The sequence below is a fragment of the Bombus flavifrons genome, chromosome 7 (genome assembly GCF_040668555.2).
Source record: "Bombus flavifrons isolate JBK064 chromosome 7, iyBomFlav1_principal, whole genome shotgun sequence".
In the NCBI taxonomy this organism is placed as follows: domain Eukaryota; kingdom Metazoa; phylum Arthropoda; class Insecta; order Hymenoptera; family Apidae; genus Bombus; species Bombus flavifrons.
Window position 1 is genome coordinate 15,880,380 of NC_138448.1, and position 20,198 is coordinate 15,900,577.

Consider the following 20,198-nt stretch of genomic DNA (forward strand, 5'->3'; position numbering starts at 1 on the left):
TCTATTTATTTATTTACATTTTACAATTTGTCCAGTAGGACATTTGGTAAAATGTTATATCTTGGTGTTGTAATAATATAGCATGTGGGTAGTTACCCCCATCTTCGCGTTTGTTAGGTTATGTTCTTTGTGAGATCTGTTGGGTGTTTCCTTTTTAGTCTTCTTTCTATGTTTTCTATTTTCTATTTATTTATTTAAATTTTACAATTTGTCCAGTAGGACATTTGGTAAAATGTTATATCTTGGTGTTGTAATAATATAGCATGTAGGTGGTTACCCCCAGCGGGGTACCATCTTCGCGTTTGTTAGGTTATGTTCTTTGTGAGATCTGTTGGGTGTTTCCTTTTTAGTCTTCTTTCTATGTTTTCTATTTTCTATTTATTTATTTACATTTTACAATTTGTCCAGTAGGACATTTGGTAAAATGTTATATCTTGGTGTTGTAATAATATAGCATGTGGGTGGTTACCCCCAGCGGGGTACCATCTTCGCGTTTGTTAGGTTATGTCCTTTGTAAGATCTGTTGGGTGTTTCCTTTTTAGTCTTCTTTCTATGTTCGATGTGTCGATCGTTTCCGCTGCCAGCCGGTTCGGGTGCGTTGCTATTCTTTCTCTGTACCTTCTTGCGTATCTGCTAATCTGCTCCTTGACCGGTGGTATTCCAAGGTCTTTCCGTATATCTTCGTTTCTGACGTACCATGGTGCGTTTACTATTGTTCTGAGGATCTTAGCTTGAATTATCTCTATTTTGCTTATATGGCTCATTGTTGCTGTTCCCCATAGTGGTATTCCGTACGTCCAGACTGGTTTTACGATCGTTTTGTATATTTTTAATTTGTTTTCAACCCGAAGACTAACCGCGATAAACGCAGGAAATGATCGTAGAAGTCCTAAATCAGTCGTTCTATTTCGAATCGCTGGAAATTCTACGAGCTTCGAGTGTTTTCAGGATTACAATTTCCTCTTACCCTCGAGTATTTCGTGCCGATCCTGACTATACTTATTTATTGTTATTTTCATTATATCCCTTATTCTTATATCCCTTATTCATCGTTTAACCCCCCACTGTTCGATCGCCTCTCGATTCCTCCATGTTCCTCGACTATCTCTTTCCTTGTCCATTCTCGTCTAATATTCGTTTCACCCTCTCTTTCACCCCTGTCGCGAGTACCGCCTTCTCTCGCGCCCCTTCTCAACACGTGCGCCAGGATTCCGACTCCTAGCAGCAAAGTACTCTACGCAATTTTTCCTGCTCCTTCGTCCTCGTACTCTCGCTCGTTCTAAATCTCAACATTCCACTCCACCTGTTTAGAATAATCGACGATACAAGTATTACGATACTAAATAGACGTTACGCGATGTGAAATATCAGACCGGTAGACGCTGTACGATACTGAAAGAAGATCGAAGAAAGTAAATCGTAAAAGACAAAAGATCGCTTTACCTGCGAATGATTCGGCGCGATTAATTATTTTCTGCTTCGAAGCAACGAGCAGAAAAATTTGCTTCGCTCGACAACGTTGCTTCTCTATCAGCCAAATATTTTCAAGTATTCTCGATTAATCGCACGGCTTTGTATTCGTCAATTTCTTCGAAACGTTATTCCATGAAATCGTAATTTATTGCTCGTTCTGTTACGTATCTCCTGTCAACCGAGAGTATCCAGAGTATCGAAGATCGATAGTTGCGAAATACACATTCGGGTCAAATTGTTCGCAATATCGTGCCGTTTGAACAGGAACTAAGTGGCATTGAGCCAAAGTTAAAGAATTCGATTCATAGACGAGTGAACATCAACGTTTCGACAATCCAGTCATCTTTCGTTAGACTGCTCGTCTCATCTCGATCCTTACGTAACGTTATTTACGATTAATCATCGAAATGGAAAACGAAGAAGAGAAAGATGATCGATTAAGGGGGTAATTCTGGTCTAGAAATTTGAAAAAATCGAAAAATTTTTTTTTCATATTTCCAAAGCTTGGACATTCGAGAATATGCCCTTTGTTAGAATTTAATCTTGAAATTAAGATTAATAAACTGTGTGGAAGACACAATGTGTGTATTGAAACAATACTTTATGATTTTTATTAAACAAAGTTACAAGTAAAATACAAGTAAGCGTTATGAATGTTGACAGTTGGCTAGTTGTTCACAGACTGACTTGCTTAGTGACCCATGGCCCTTAAAAAGGTTTAGAACCCCACTCTGTGTGCAGTAATGAGTGTGACCTGTGTGAGTGTCTGTGTGGCGTCACACGTGCTACAGAACCTTCTAGTAGCTTCTCGACGTGCCCATCGAGAATGTTCCATCCGTATCCTTAAGCTTCTTCCGCCAAATTCTCGAAAGAGCATGCACGTGCTAGCCGCCATGGTACATCTCACGAACGTGCACTAGTGGGGATAGCGTTGGACAATGAAGGGAAGAATCCATACGATCAACCACCTTATCTGCATGCGATTGATATCGTTGTATTCCAACACCCTTAAAAGGATTTTTCAAAATTTCAATTATTTTATGTGTTTTATTATTTAATTTATATAATTGTTTTATGTGTTACTGACCGGAACAAATGAATAGCAGACGGTAGACGTTGTCCGAGTAAACTTGTCTCAAAACTTTAAACCCGTTTTTCTCGAAACTACTTTTTTCGAGTTGGCGTGCACGATATCTCAAGTTCTAAGGAACCGATTTACTTTAAATTTGGTCTGAATATTCCTTATACACTCCTCTATCGCCCGGACCACGCTCAGCTCAAAATCTTTAATATTACTATTTTTTAAACGTTCGGAATTGTCAAAAAAAACGTGCGAAATAAGAAATTTTTTTTCAAACGGCCGTCATTTTGTGAAAAAATGTTGTATTGACTTTTCCAAGGTTCAGACGATAGCGGCATCCATACTAATTAAGAATCCGTTCGCATTTTTTGTCTCGGATGACCAGAAGGGTCGATATCACGCACGCCACGACACCCCATTTTTTTGGCAGCATCCACTTTGCCAGATCGTAACTCTTTAAATATCGAGTTTTTTTTTCAGTGAATTTTTTACGTAATCTCGAAATATCAATAAACAAATGCTAAAAAGAAGGATAGCAAAAATATTTGTTGTTTCGCTTGTACAGAGCTTCAAAAATCGCCCGAAATTCATGCCTCTAGACCAGAATACCCCCTTAAGAAGATTATTTCAAGCAAACTATCGATCGCGTTGTTACAAAAATTGGAATATTTTCAAATTATAGATCGCAGAGTTAACTCGAAACGTTATCGTGGCTTTTTTTAGCAAAGCCAGTTTTCAACGGAGGAAGACAGCGCGTTATGTAAATCTACTTCCTCGTAATTAACAACGCTTGTCTTATAAAATATTGGAACGATAACTTGTCTCTGTGAATTACAATTAATAACAGAACGATATATTACAGCGTACGTTTCATATTCTAAGATTATTAACATTTTTTTTTCATTTATTCAAATTTACAATCAATTCTCGCATTGAGAATTTTCAGTAATTTTTCTGGCGTGGCGCAGTGACACGGCTAATTATTTATAATGGTTAATACTTATTATAGATAAGTATAATTTACAAGTCATTGTTATAAGTAGGCAAATATTACTTAATAGATAAATAAATATTATTTGGTATAAGTATCTAATTAAATCTAGTGTTTAGGTCTAGCGGGTAGTGTCTCTTCAGCCTGCGGATCTGCTCCGTCGTATCAAGTAGTTCCGTGATTAGGAGGTTTCGGTGTTTGTTGACTCTTTTGCTATATCTGTCGCTATATTTTCCTATTTCCTCTTTGACCGTGGGTATGTTGAGGTCGCGATGTATCGTTTCGTTGGTAACATACCAAGCTGCATCTATTAGGGATCTTAGCGTTTTCGATTGGAAGCGTTGAAGTATTTCAATGTTAGAGTTGCTTGCTGTTCCCCATAGTTAGATTCCCTAGGTCCAGACAGGTTTTATTACGGTCAAGATTATTAACATAGCATAGGAAATTCTTTCCACGTATTCGAATATTACGACTGTAACGTTACGATAGAATTACACCGTAGAGAGTTGATCTACAATTATGGGAAAAAACACCACGGTATATAGTATACTATAATATACCATAAAAAAAAGAAAGCATAAAATAGTGTAAAAAAAAAAGCGTGAGAAAGGGGTAACTTACAAAGAAGTATTATTTATAAATAAACTTATTGGGAATGAACTGAGAATATAGGTATATGAATTTTATGAAACGTGTACGGAGCATCTTGTCAACATCTTTTATGACTGCACACTATCAGTCGAATAAAAGTTGACAGTAATTTTTCAACATTCTGCTAACTATTTTATTATTTATGTTATTTTTGAATCGATCGTTTACAGTTGTACTGTCCGCTATGATAATTTATTAGTAACTCGATGGAAATTGTAGGTGATGTTTCGTTATTTCTGGCAAACTCCCATTCCTATTATAGATTTTAATGATTTTAACGTTGGATTACGATGTTCCAAATGATGCTTTTACGATAGAAGACGGGTTAATAAGCATCAGAGCGTTATTTGATTCGAGCGTTATTAAAAATTTATAGAACAGGCAGATCGTAGGCTGCACAACGATCGATCTTCGTTTATTCTAGATATTAAAAGAACATGGAACGGTATCGTTTTAATTGCCTTGAAAATTTGTATAAAATTCTCAGATAACTGCTGCCAACGACGGTAAAAATTCACCGTAATCAATTGAAAGATTAATTTTGTATCGAGGGGATATAAAAATAGAGAAGATATAAAATATAAGAGCCACGATTACACGCTCGAAAACGTTTCAACAACTTAGCTGTTTGTATTAAAAAAAAAAAAAAAAAAGAACTTGTCCACGTATCAGCGATCGCAAAAGTATTAAACAATTCTACGTATAATATCAAATGGCTACTCGAATAACATTTTCTCTCAAGGAATCGTTGACCGGACAAAATGCTAAATGCGTTTGATTTCGTTCAAACTGATTCTAATTTTAACGCGTTATTTCTTTCTTGTAGAAGCGTCCGAATGGAAAGAAGCTGAAACAAAGGTAAATGTATCCTTTAAAGATCGATCGTAATATTAGCTTTTACAATAGAAACGTAACTTTTTCAGCAATTTATAACGTCAGATCTGGAAGATGATCTACCTGACTGACTGATCCTCGTTCAAAAAATATTCTCAAGAAATTTCCGTCGATACAATAACGTCGATACCGCGATTCTACCACCAATACACCAACGTACCGACGACGACGAATACCGATACAACGTATACATTGGTATCGCTTAGGCTACCAGCATCTCCACGCAAATTGACATCATTTGCCAACGTAAATAAATAAAACGGATCGATGCCTGCCGTATCGAGCGTTCTACTATCTATCGAGCCTCTCTCCGCCGAAACGTAATCGAATCTGCAAAATAATGGTCGGCGCGGCTCGTGCCTCGAGATTCGCCTGAAAAGTTCGCAGGAGAATGGAGAAACGGAAGGATGCAATACGCACTCTCCCTGTTATCGACCATATCAAGAGTATAGCGAGAATCAAGGGAGAACGAACGATGGCGAGCAACACCGAGTCCAGCCGAGGGGTGAGTCGCGCTCCGTGTTTTACTTTCCCTGGACGAATAATACTGCAACCCCTTCGCACGACCTCGGCACACCGCAAACTAGTATCTTTAATAATATCGGATATAAGAGTAAACTAACGTTTGTTAAAATTAAAAATAGGTAATCGAGTGTGGAGAAAAATCACAGATACGACGATAGATGGGAATTACGGTCTTATTGGAAGATTACTCGTCTTGAGAACCACGCTATTGGAAACGTGATAACGGAGTATTTCTTCTTTGGTGTTACATGGACAATGAGAATCGTCGTAACGTGGATATAGTAAAGTGATACGTCGAAGCAGTCAGGTATAGCAGAAATTATTTTCTTCGTTCGTATTATTTCAATTAATTTCAATCGTTCGAATTAATATTCCAAGGAATGTCGATTAATCTGCGCCGGAGTGAAATACGTGTTCAGCACTCGAAAGTTTATGTAATTGGAAAATTCCGGGAACAGTGAACGAGGATTTCTTATCGTGTCGGTTAAGCACGTTAATTGTTCGAGGATTCGTAAACCACCTTCCACGATATTCCATATAACGGTGAATTAATTGTTGGAAAAATGAAATACGCGTACAAGTAATTGGGAGGGCCGATTAAAAGTTAAACGTAAGAATATTTCTCGTGAAATTCGAAGATTATTCGAAGGTATTCGTTCGAAGCGTAACCGACCATCTAATTTAACGTTATTGAAAAATGTCGAATAAGCTGGATATCATAGGTTCATAGTTTTATACCGCCAACTACCTTTGTTTAAATTAATCTGAATTATTCAAAAATAATTTTAAATAATTTTCAGTTGATTGACAGCATCGAACGCATAGTCAAAAATTTGATTAATTCTCGTTCGAAGATCGCTTTGTCGAGAATTCGGAATACTCCGTTCGAAACGTGATTTCTTAGAGGATTTCTTAAACGAAAAATGAAAATTGTTATTGCGCATACGAAGCAGCGATGATTTAAAGAAACGGAATACGCAAGAAACTGATTGGTTCGTAACAATGTTTAAAGTAATTTCAATAAATTCTTACCAAAATTAAACACGCTTTTATGAAATTAAAAAGTACATCGGAATTTCTCTTATTCGAATATTTAATTGGAGAATGGAATAGATTTATTAAGATTGTCGTAAGACGAATATAACGAAGCGACGATTCAAGCGACAGGACTCGTTACTTGGAGAATAATAAAAAAGAAAAATTATCGTTATAAGGTGAATGTGACAAAGCGATTTAAACGACAATACTCGAATGTGCTTCGTATCGCTAAAAAGAAATATTATAAAATAGACGTCGTCGTTACAGCGTGGACGATTCGAGGGAAAATCGAAGATCGTAGAGAAGTTTAACGCTTGACAGTGTTAATTCAATTAATGTGCGAATAGTATCAGATTTTCCTAACGATTTGCCTGGTTTGCGTTCACTCGATGTTGCGGTTTCTCGCGTTAATGTGGTTATCGATCATCGCTGCGATACACAACGGAAGTGATATAAATACATGGTGAACGATGAGAAGAGAATATCCCATAAAATATATCGGAATTTTTCTCCTTTAAAAAGTTAGTCGTAGCAATCTGTATCGGATGGATGTTGCAAAATTTCTTACTCGCGTTCGTTGAAAGTAGAAAATAAGCATCGCTGTAACTTGACCAAGCAAGCTCCGTTCGAACGAATTTCGATTTTAACTTTCAACTTTACAAAATATTCCAAATTGATACTGAAAATAATATTAAAAATAATATTAATAATATTAAACATTTCTTCGAAACTGATGGATTTTGAATTAATCGAAAAATGAGATCGAAATTTTTCTTATTCGAACGCTCCATTTAGAAACGCGGGGATCTTCTATTCCGAATTACTCGAATCAAACAGTAAAAATCATTGCTGCAACGTGGATGATTCAAGGAACCGAGTACGCCTTAAATTGCTCCTTTAAACGATATTCGCGATCATCTGGACCAATTTGTACCAAAATGAAACGTCCGTTTCAGATATTCGAAATACGGTGGAATTTCATTTTCAGAATTCCATTGGAGAAATAAAGATCGTATTTGAAGTATTTGAAATTATTCAAATTGATATTCGAAACGATATTCGACGTAATGTGTTCGAAATCAAATTTCGAAAAATTCGAAGATCGCGCGAAATTGAGAATATACTTAACAAAACTTTTCTTGTTCCAAGGTTCCACTGGAAGAGCGATCGAGGATTTCTGATCGTGTTGGTTAAAAGTGGAAGATAAAAATTAAAAATTGTCGTAACGATAAGAGGGAGATGATTTCAAGAATTCGAGTAGACCACGGACCGTTCCTTTAAAAACTAATCGGTACAATTTGAACCAGTTTTCATGGAAATTGGATTTCTTACGCAGTGTCGCTGAAAAAAATAACGAATTGCAAAAATTACTATAACGTCGGTCCGATAAAGTATACTAAAAGAATCGAGTGGCATCGAGCAAACGATATTGAAAATAATCTTAGCTGATTTCCGATAAACTCGAATACGTGTCCTCGAAACATTTCAATTTAAATTCTAAACATTAATCGTCTACTCAGTTTGAACAGTGAAGTGAAAACCTGGGACAACTGGATATTCGATAAAACATTTTTATGGAGAAAATCAAGCGGACGATTAAAGTATATGTGTTCGAAGGAGACGAGTTGGTTTACGGACTGGTTTTCTGGTTTTATAGTGGAAAAATATTGATAGTTGGTGTTTCGTATTAGCAATTGTATGGTGGTTCGAGGATCGAGCATGAGTTTGACGGAGGTCCAACTGCTAATCGGTTTGTAGGTGAAGGACCATGGCGAACGTTGGTCGATGGAGCAACGCGTCCGTGGAAAAGTAAGTGTTGCATGATTTTTTCAATTTCTTTCCTTCCTTCTTTTCTTCCGTTTTCGTTGTACAACATTTTGATGGCCATGCGAAGGTATTATCGAATGATACGAAATTTAACACAGGGCAGAGTTGCGAGGTATCGATGGTTGTAAGCTTTTCCCTCGTATCTTGCAGCGGAGAAATCAAAATTCGAAGAACGAGTTTCTGGACGAATGGAACTTCGTACAGAGAGTGAAATTAATTTCCTGAAATTCAACGATAACAATTGGTCATTTTCAAGGATAGAAATGTTGCGATTTGTAGGAAAAATTGTCGTTCAGGACCGACCAATTATTTCATTGGTAGATTTTTCGGTCTAAACGATTAACAAAGTTAAAAAAAAATCACTCGGATGTCAGAAGACGCATCTCTGTTCGAATTAGACTTTCACCTACATCACGAGTAAAATAAATAATATTTTCTTGGTCTGTGCATTGGATCTCGGCCTTCGCGTTTTTGTAACATCGGTAGCCTCAGCGGTTCGCCTCTGGCCCATTTTATTTTCGAGTAGCAGCTTCAAGGCCGCATTCGTATCCACCTCTGTCACCATTTTCCTTTTTCCTGCTTTGAAATTTCGGATGTCTTTCTGAAAAAGTAGAACAAACGATTTCTGATTTAACTTCTGTTACAAACTGATCGAACTTACAGATGAAAAAAATATTTCGTTTGCGCTGATCCTCGTCCGATTGTTTGGTACTGAACGACAGTTGGATAGTCGGTACTGCGCGACAAGCGCATCGTATATACAGTACAAAGAAAATTACAATACTACGGCTAGCAATTACTCTTGATCGTTATATTCGTTTGTTTAATTTTTACTTTTTAAGCAAGCGGTTGGTTCCACTATACGTGTACATCGAGTCTAATCGATAGACTGCAGATTTTTATGCGATTTGATATTTCTATGAACGTAGCTAAAAAGGTGAAATTTATATACAGCTTCTTTCTAATATTTTACTTTCCATTTAAATATTACCACGATCGCTGCTTTACTTTAGGTATTTTATATATTCTTGCGCGTTATATGCATTCCGTGCGTTTTTACGGTTTTATATTTTCCATAAATGAACAAACGTGCGGACTCTACTTGTCGATATATAGTGCAGTGGATAATTCACCGTTCCAATATTTCTGTAGCTTCCGAAGCGTCACTTTCTACGGCGAAATAACGATGTTGTTCCTTGCTGTGTCGCGACGATAGAAACATAATTTTTCAAACGTGCTTGATGCCACGAAGAACCTACCAACCTGCGAAGAACTTATCTGTTACTATTTGTAATGATTATTTTGCTAATAGTAATTGTAATGTAACGTAAAAGTAACGTTTGCTAATAATAATATTTTATAACTTTCCTTACACTTAAAAAGCGTAGAAACGTATCTCGTTCAAATGCTTCGTTGACATCGAGATCCAAAATAATTTACCGTTTAATTCATCGCTCGTTAAACAAAATATATATGCCACTGTTGTACGTACTTAAACGTACAGAAAACAGATTTATCGAACTACGTAATTTGCATTGTTTTGCATTTTTGATCTAACGATCCATCGATCGACGCGTCATCGCGATTCGTCGAAATCCTTCCACAGACCGATATATCAAGGTCAACGCGGATACGCTCATTATACCAACAGTTCCTTCGTTGTAAGTTCTCGTTCAAGGTTCCGTTAGCAGCTACGGCATTTCTATCTCCGTTCGTTTCATCTTTGCCTCGTCTCTCTGTTCTCTTCCCATCCCTTACATAATTGACGAGTCTGCACTCCAAGAATTGCCAGATAAATCATGCAAAATCCTGCAGTGTATCGCCATAAAACGAGAAACGCGAAACGACTGATCGTTTTATAAACGAACATCTGCAACGACCTGTACGACATTAAGACGTATATTGATTCTCTTAACCAAAAATCTAATCAAATTATTTAAAACAAACGTGTCTTTTAAAAAATACCTTTTAATATATAGTAAATCGTATTAATACTCGGACACTTCGTGAAATTTCAGCTAACTAACTTATCGTTTCTTATTTTACGAGAGGTATGTGTATAATTTCACGACCTTTGTTTTATTTTATCTCCTTCCGTCCTGTTTCATCTTCCTTCATCTTGTTTCATCTCGTTTCATCTTGTTTCATCTTGTTTCATCTCGCTTCATCTTACTTCATCTCGCTTCATCTCGCTTCATCTTGTTTCATCTTGCTTCAATTTCTTACGAATATACCTGTGTATTTTACACGAAACATCATGAAATTCATATACTTTGCGCATAAAAGCATATACTTTGTGGTATTTGCTAGAGTTCATTGTATTGTCAAGCCTTAATATTTAACGCGATAATATTTAGCACTCGTTGCGCGTTTGGGGCGACTACTTACGCTATCTGTACTATTTTCTTTTTTATCGGATATGTATTAACAAGTTGTTTTGTATTTTCCACATACGTGTTCCAGTTGGTTTTATATTTTACCCGTACAACCGTGATAATCGTGTCCCATTACGCTACTGATACAGTTTTAAAAGGTTTCGTATATGATATGTTTCGTAGATAATATGCTGATAATATTCGAATACCTTTGTGACTGCATTTTGCCTGATCGTAAAGCGCTTCATTCGTAGAACGACAGAATTAAAGGCTTCGAAGGTACCATAACCTAACGAAAGACAATTTCATCGTGATTAATTTGTCATGCGAATTATTCTGAATTTATTAAATAATAATATCAAGTTTAACGTAAGAGCCAAATTTTATCGGACTACGATTTACTATTTTGCAATTCCTCTTACCATATACAATTTCGTACAACACGCATAATGCATTCGTAAGATAAATTAGCTGAACGTTCGAATGCTTTCATTCAAATCCCGATATACCCAACATACCAGTTGCTAGAAGACAAGTTCCCACATACCCTTAAGGGGGGGGGGGGGGTAAGGTTAATTCGTACAAAATAAGGCATGCTTTTGTGAATTATTTCCGACGACACAGTTAAAATCTTTTTATTAAAACCAATAGTACATTAAAGTATGACATTCGAAGAATATTGTATAAAATTTTCACGGAGAAATATTAAAAAATACGGCAATGGCAGCAATTATTCGGACGTGTCTCGGAAAAAAGTATAATTGCGGTGTCCCTTTTAACTTGGTGCTGAATCATTCGAAATCAAAAAATCAAAGTTCATTCGTTAGGTAACAGTTTTCCCCAGGTAACGCTGGGAGGGTTTTTCGAAATTTCAATTTTTCACTTTTTTGGAACACTTTGAAGGGAAAATTAGCCAGAAATTTTCGCAAAATCGGCTAACTTATCCCTTCAAAGTGTTCCAAAAAAGTGAAAAATTGAAATTTCGAAAAACCCTCCCAGCGTTACCTGGGGAAAACTGTTACCTAACGAATGAATTTTGATTTTTTCATTTCGGATGATCCAGCACCAAGTTATGAGCAATTCTACTTTTTCCCGAGACACGTCCGAATAATTGCTGCCATTGCCGTATTTTTTAATATTTCTCCGTGAAAATTGTATACAATATTCTTCGAATGTCATACTTTAATGTACCATTGGTTTTAATAACGAGATTTTAACTGTGTCGTCGGAAATAATTCACAAAAACATGCCTTATTTTTGTACGAATTAACCTTACCCCCCTCCCCCCTTAATTTCCAATTCAGTGCCATTTTATCAAGGTCTGTAGGTTTCATTTTTACAGTTGCAAATTTTTCTAGTCGTATAAACGCACGTACTACTGAACGATACGTAACTTGATATGTTCTTGCTGTGGCAGATAGAACGGTGTGCAAATACCTTCTACAGCCACTGTTACTCAACGAGATTTTCTATCGTTTCAGGTGCAGGTAACCAGCGGGTGAACGAATGGAAGGCGGAAGAGCAAAAAAGGAATTGCAACGATGGTAACGGTCGCGTGTTTCCTTGGCAATGATTCTCTAGAGAATCGAAAACGTGTCGATGCGATTTTAAAGAGATAAATCGAACGGAGTAAAGTGAAAAAACGGACGAGATATTGCAATCATGGGCTCGCTGCCAAATCTTCACGAGTTGTCGAAGGACAAACTCGAAAGTCCTGCTTATAGACCGGCTCCGATCGGTGGTTTGGGACCCATACGACTGCCAGCTCAGCCTCCGCCTTTAGCACACACACATAGACGCGCTAGAAGCAGTGGACACCATCATGCCTTGTGGGACAATGATGCTATGTTAGAGGTAAATACGTAACAACGTATTAAACGTATCTGAAAATCGTACAGGATATACAAAATATATATCACTTTCTTGATAGTTGATGATTTCCACGTCCTCCTGCTCTAAGGACAGTGTCCCTACTATGCTTGGCAACACGCATCAGTTGCGCAATTTATGTGTTATTAAAATTCTGGTTTACAGCATATGGCAGCATATTCTCCCATCTCCTGTCGGTCAACGAGGACATCTGCATTATCGTGGCGTCGACGAGACTCGATGAATTCATCGGCAGGAGCGTCGTCCGTTCGTCGATTGATCGCCGCCGTAAGGGCAGCTCCTTCCGGTCCTAGACCACCGAAGAAAGCCATTTTGAGGCACTGCGCTGCTCTTCTGTTAGGACACGCGAGCTGTTCAGCCGCTACGCTGCCGATATTCCCATTACAGGCCGGCCTCGGCACCTTTAATCCTCAACTAGGACCGATGTTGCTCGCTCTACTTTACGCAATCGCGACGATTACCAGTTGCTTCGCGCCAATCCTCGTACAGAGATTCGGGACGAACCTCGCCATAAGCTCTAGTCACGTGGCTACCACTATTTTCGTGGGATTGCATTTATATCCAAAGTGGTACATATAGTAGAATAAATCCTGCTAGATAGCATAGAAATGTAGTTTCAAAACACTGCGGATTTTTATGCATTTATTTATATTGGGAAATATATACCGATGGCGCAAGAGTACACAGAATAAGCGTAGTATGGAAAAAAGATGTGAAATATCAAGATATATAGTTAATATTTATCGTTTTTGGTAGATAAAACAGCTCTTTACATAAATTCCATGTTTTAAATCATATTCATAAAGATATGAATTTGCATAAATATCCATGGTCCAGTCACGTCATAACGTTATTATTTTATATATTTTATTATAAGTAAGGTAGTGCGATAGAATAGAGTGGACAAGAGGGGAGGTAGATATATAAATAAATAAATAATATATATTTTATTTGTTTGTTAATAGGTACATATTATTACCTAGTTACGCGATGCTCGGTGCTTGTATGAGTCCAAATTTCATAGCAAGAGTTTCACATGTAAATGCTTCAGCGACGAGTTTAGCTCTGGTGTGCGTCGATCCCGAGGATCCTGACGAAACAAGACGCGAGTGCCTTCTAAGAAGACTTAATCGAGGAATCAAATTAGCAGAAGACATAGGTCTCGCATTGGGTATGGATATTATCCAAATTAAATATTATATTATACAAGACTTTTCTATACTAGTCGTGCAACTGTACTGTGTATATTGAAACGCACAAATTTAAAGATATCATAGCATTGTGTATTTAGAATCTATGTAAGGTAATTAATTCGATACATCGTATCGCTAACGACGAATGTCCAAAATGAATAAATATTTTCTTTTCTTCTCATACGTATAAGACCAGCTAGATAATATCACGGAATATCTGTTTTATTATACAATGACCGAAGGAATGTCTTCTTCGAATCGATTTTTAAGCAGATTTCAAGGTCGTCAGTACCTCTCTTTTAATGGAATTTTTTTATACACCGATCGATGAGCTTTTTTTAATCTCTATATAAAAGTGTTAAAGTACTTGTGTCCAAAAATGCATAGTTTAAAAGATATTTCAACGATAATTTTATAAAACTTTTCATATGAAAAGCAAGGAAAGGAAATAATGTAACTTTCCCCTGAAAAGTGTCTTCGTACAACAATAAATAAAATAAGACAGATATCTGGTTATTCCATTCAGCTGACCTGCTGTACTACGATTAAATATAAGTAAAATTTTATATTTTTAGGTTGTTTAATCGCTGCCATACTTGTAAAATTAACAGACTTGGTACCTCTTAATACAGTAAGCAGTGAGATAAATGACAAGTGTGGAGCAGAGTACTGTCCAGAAGAAATTTATCTATATAATAGCACAATTAATTTACCTACATTATCATCTGGTACATCGCAAATATTGGTCAGCATATGGCTGGGTCTTGCTGTATTAGGATTAGGTATATCGTGCGCTTTTCTCGACTCTCGAATGAAGGAACCACAGAGTGTAAATGAAAAGCACAGCATTCAAAATATTCTGCAATCTGTGAAAGCTGCGTTCCTAGATCCTAAATTACAGTTAGCTGCACCACTGACACTTTTCATCGGACTTGAACAGGGTTTCATCTATGCTGATTTTATAGAAGTGAGTGTAATATATATCTCAATTTTTTCTTTCAACTTCGTTTATAATATTGCTTGAATATCGTTATTTATATAAAATGTATTTATATATTATATTACGATACATGGCGAATATTTAATTATTTCTTAACAGGCATACGTAGTCTGCGCCCTGGGAGGAGCTAGCACAGTAACGATCAGTTTTTTAGCGCTAGCTTCCTTACAAGCTCTTGCTGATGTCACCCTATCGATGTTACTACGACATATTAAAAGATATTTCGTCGTAGGTGAGTAACATGTTATAATTAAATTGCAGATCTTCGTGCAAATTCATATTTTTGTGATTATGACTAGAACCAAAGATCGAATAATCATAGAATAAGTGGAAAACGAAGCAGAGGTTCATTTCGTAATAAGAAGATTATTTTGAAAATTTTATATATCTTCGCGTATCATGTACGGTCTCCGCATTATTAGGCATCTAAACTTCTCGCAAATACGTAAAAATCCATCTTATTGTTATAGTAAATTGTACTCATGATATTTTGTTCAACAGTTGTAGGATTTGTATTCCATGCATGTTTACTGCTGGTCTTGACCACCTGGAGACCATCTGGTGATGACCCAGCACTTTTTCATGTTATATCTGCTGCCTGGGGAGTCTGCAACTCTATTTGGGAAACTCTAATATACAGTAAGTTTTTCATTACATAATGTAAGCATCGATATTACCTTATTCAATTTTTAGCTCTGGTAATGGGTTTATACCCAAACTCTTGGCAAGGACCTCTATCGACGTCCCTCTTCTGGAAATGGCTTGGTCTTGCACTTACTCTTGGTTTACACGGACTGGTCTGCACACGACTTAGAGTACTTGGCCTTTCCGGTGTGCTAATTCTCTCAGTGCTTCCTTACGGATGGTTAGAGGTTAGACTGGCCAAGAGAGGGAAAAGTTTGGCACCATTGTGACTGGGAGATCCAACTACCAATGATCATGGATCAAATATCAAAACAGAGGCACGTTATAGAGATTGAGATAAGTTCGTTCCATTCGGCTTAAGAAGGACAAGAAGACACAACAGAAACAGAAATATTTTCATAGAACAAGCTGCAACTATGACAAAATTGCGCACGCGACGAAGAGCAAACAGCGTTGCTTTTACTTGTAATACTAAACAAAATGTAAGCGCAAAAGATACTGAGCCTCAGCCTTCTTCTTCGACTGCAGATAATCATAGAGCGAGTATCGCAAATGAGGAAAGCAGTGTTCTTCCTGTCTCTTAATAAGGCTAAATCTTTTGGAAGTTTGCAATATCTTTCGTTTAAATTTTATAATCTGAGCTAAAGGAACGATCACAATTCTGAATTTTACAAATTTAACTATTTTCTTGTGTGTTTTTTTTTTCTTTAAGTGTTTTACAATTTTAACTCTGTAATATAACCATAAATTTTAACTATAATTTGCAATAGAGATGAATGTATGATGAGTTTTTATACATGCAGATATTCTTTTATACAGAACGTTTAAAATATATTATATGTTCCTACAAAGGATTATTATAGCTTTATATGTAACACAAAAATTAAGGAAAACACAAGAAAAATTAATAAGAATATATTCATCAAAAACGTAATCAAAAAACTTCAAAAAAGGGAAAATTTACACCTTACATTTTCCAATTTAAGTTAAAATCTGGATACCTTTCAATCATTTCACAAGATGTATTAATAACAAATAATAATGAATCTGTGTACCTAGTTAAATTGTATTCCAAATACAATGTATCAAATACTGGGTAAATTAAAGTCTTTCTTCAAGTTGAATGGAACGAAGAGAATATTATACATGAAATTTTTCATGTAGCAAAAGATATAAGTAAATAAATACTTTTGCGGACAATTTCTTAATCCGCCACGGTACGATCGATAAACCGGCATCGTACAAGACTGAGCGATAGCAGAATATAAATAATTAACGATCGAATATACTAATCATAGTAGTATCTTTCTGACAAATCATTATAACTGACGTTTAACCGTCGAAACGTACCTGATGTCTTTCAAAAAAACCAAATTAATTTTAATCTTGCGAAAATAGAAAAAAAAAAGGAGATTGTAAACCACGTCTGCCCTGTGTCACAGAATCGAAATGAAAATCTAGCTATAAGATACTTGAACGTAAGTACAGCTATAACATAGTTCGATTCTAATTCTACTACAATTAATACCAAAGTTTATCATTCACACGAGAAAATAAATTAACATAAGAATTCGTTGTACAAATGAAACGTTTTTTTATTAAAAAGGAATATCTTAATTTAGAAAAAAAGAAAAAAAATAATGCTTCGACGAGAAAGCCAATATTACTCTATTTATCAAGCTAAAGCATAAAGTATCACTGATTATGAACTTCAAAGGGAATCGAATAATCCTAAGTCAATAATTAATTAATTAATAACATTAAAAAGATAAATGTTAATGAAACTTTTTTCCAACATACAAAATTTGTCCTATTTTTCTGTATTATAAAAATGTTATTTGTTACTTCGCTAATTATATTTGAAAGGATGAAATTGTAGCACACGTGATCCATTCTGTCCTGTACATAACGACCAAATAAGTGTAATACGTAAAATGCTCGATATTTATCGTATTTTTTACCACGTTATCTTTCAACGTATTCACCATATCATGAATGTACATTTAGTTACGCTTCTTATAGGTATCTTTTCTGTATAAAAGCTATAACTTGTATAATTCCATGAAATAATACAGAGTTGCATTTTATTGATAAATTTTAAACTAAGGACATTGTAATATTGATATATGAGAGGAACTTTAAATACAAATTAACACATGTTATCTTGAATAATTGTTACAAAAGTAAAACATCGACACATGTTTGATGGTAATTTAGCAGATAGGTATTTATATGAGAATATTTCATAATTTATAAAATTAAGAAGAGACACGAATAGCCGGACTATTTGTAAGTTTACCATGAAAGATTTTCAAGCGCAAAGTCGCTTTTCTTGTTGCCATAATTTCCGATTGTATGACTGATAATTTGTATTAATTCATGCATAACGCGTTCAAACCAAAACATAACCAAATTAATTCATATAATAGTATCATATTTGTATGTATACCAATATATTTTGCAATCTTGAAATAAATTATATAATTAATTAAGAATCCGTATAAGCAGAGATATAAGAACAAAAGAACACTTTGGAAAGTGTCGAAAAAATACAAAAGAAAGAGATTTGTTAATTGTTGCAAAGACTAGGACAAGGAACGCTACTTCCAAAACCAGTGAGAAATTCAATATAAAAATCTTTAGCAATAAATTTGCTCATTTTGATTCAAATAAGAATTCCCAAATATTTGAACCGAACTTATGTTACGGTGAATTCTATAACAGAAGAAAACAAATGGAAGCGAAATGTTCCTGTCCTAGTATACAAGCATGGATTTAGAAATGGTACTGGAGAGGCATATATTAACTGTATTTCGTGAAATAATAAATATTATCTTATTTTATATCGATCGATGTTTTAATCAATCTTCTTCTTTGACAGGCTTATAATCCCAAAACAAGATTTCGATTTATATACACATACGTATATGTATGTAATGAAGTCTCTCTCCGAATGAAGGTAAATTGCATGAGAACATTATTAGAGAGAATATTACTTCTGCTTTTTAGATTACATTTATGTGAGCTACACATAAATAGATGCTAACAACATTGACTGTTAAAAACGACATAGTAAACACTATATTGTATTACTTTCATCATAAATATATTATTCACACACACAGGTAGGTATTTTTCATAGTATTCAGCCAAGAGAAAGTATTTTTTATAAGTTCGTTCTGGCAGTAGAATGCATATCCTTGGTAATGAACGTTACTTCGTATAATTATGTATTGACTCGTGTAATATGTATCACACACGAGGATAATAACTATATCTTCACTTTCTTCACTACTCATCCCTTTTATTAGTCTCGTGTCATTGCCCCGTATAAATTCTACTTCAATGGTGATGACAAATGCGACCCATCATGGCATTATAGCTTTATACTTATAGCATACAAGTTTCTTTAATAACATTAACTATCTAAATTATTGTCATCATCACGAGACATACAGAAATTAATTAATGTATCGACGTGACAGTCGAACACTAAAATATAACAAATAGAATTATACCTAAGTCACTCGCATCCAACATACCATTAGCCACATAAAAACATTTAGCTATAGCATGTATAACTTTAACAATGCCCCTTTATTCATCGATTCAATTTCTTCCTCTTAGGTGTGTAAATATAACATGGTTTCTTCGAGACTTTTTGCTTAATCTCAATTAAAAGAACTGCCACACCTTAAAGAAATAACTGTCCTACAAAACATAATACTTCTCTTAAATGTTTGGAAAATACAGACTACATATACACAGTTTCGAACGCAATTACGACACAAACGTAATGAACACAAGAGATCATGAAAAATTGTACGTTCGTATATATCATAAAAATGAGAGATAGGATCTGTTGAAAACAGACGTAAAGTTTAGCAAAAAGGAGATGCTACAGGGCAAAAACATACTATTTTGATCTCTACAAAAAAAATACTGATGAGGAAATATTGAAGTGTTATTCAACTGCGTGGAAAATTATCCACCACATGTCGAATTATTTTCATTGCTAGCGACGATTATGTTTCGTTCGAACGTTGAAATGTTATGGAACAAAAAAATTTACTACTCAATTTGTGCGAACGCTATTATACGTTCTTTTTTTATAAATAAATTCGAACTGAGCGAAAGCACAGGATTCGTCATTTGATATGTAAAACAATGAATTGAAACTCGACAAAAATTTATTGTTTATAAATTATAAAGCTTTCTTGGTATTTAGTTTTCTTAAAAAGAAAATTGATTAAGAATTGTGTATAAGCTATATCAATGTTCATGAATATTATTATCTCGTCTGCTGAGAAAAGTAATATTAGGCTGAACCATAACGAATTAAAAACTTATACAACGTCATTAATTATTTATATATTTTCCTTCAATTCCAAGTTCCACAGTTCATCGCTATTTCGGCCCAATATCACTTAACTTTCTTTCAACATGCGTAGTAATTGCACAAATAAAATGGCTCTTACATCATTGTTCACTCGTACCAGAAACTTAACAAAATTCTGCCAAATATTTCCAAATATTTACTTATTAACAAATTACGGGAGCAATTTTTTTCTAAATAATGTACAAACACTTTGTGATCAAATAGAAAACATTTATG

General features: G+C 35.3%; 1 protein-coding gene and 1 long non-coding RNA gene across 2 annotated transcripts; one reads left to right on the plus strand and one right to left on the minus strand.

Annotated features, from left to right (window-relative positions):
• Positions 1–5,601: 5,601 nt before the first annotated feature.
• On the plus strand, positions 5,602–18,426 carry LOC138181692 (protein unc-93 homolog A). The gene is made up of 9 exons (XM_069116752.1): positions 5,602–5,922; positions 7,803–8,462; positions 12,337–12,709; positions 12,890–13,314; positions 13,711–13,916; positions 14,514–14,905; positions 15,038–15,170; positions 15,440–15,577; positions 15,632–18,426. Exons 3-9 carry the CDS (start codon positions 12,518–12,520, stop codon positions 15,850–15,852), a joined length of 1,707 nt encoding a protein of 568 aa, XP_068972853.1. The 5' UTR covers positions 5,602–5,922; positions 7,803–8,462; positions 12,337–12,517; the 3' UTR covers positions 15,853–18,426.
• On the minus strand, positions 8,458–9,709 carry LOC138181700 (uncharacterized). Its single transcript, XR_011173578.1, has 3 exons — positions 9,614–9,709; positions 8,891–9,081; positions 8,458–8,701 (listed from the first exon to the last, which is right to left on the minus strand). It is a non-coding gene; the product is annotated as an uncharacterized LOC138181700 (long non-coding RNA).
• Positions 18,427–20,198: the final 1,772 nt, after the last annotated feature.

Bases quoted from the DNA above. Each gene is read 5' to 3' on its own strand.
- LOC138181692 (XM_069116752.1), top strand. From the start codon at position 12,518: ATGGGCTCGCTGCCAAATCTTCACGAGTTGTCGAAGGACAAACTCGAA. The intron at 12,710-12,889 runs GTAAATACGTAA...TCTGGTTTACAG, and splicing joins ACAATGATGCTATGTTAGAG to CATATGGCAGCATATTCTCC. The intron at 15,171-15,439 runs GTGAGTAACATG...TTTGTTCAACAG, and splicing joins TAAAAGATATTTCGTCGTAG to TTGTAGGATTTGTATTCCAT.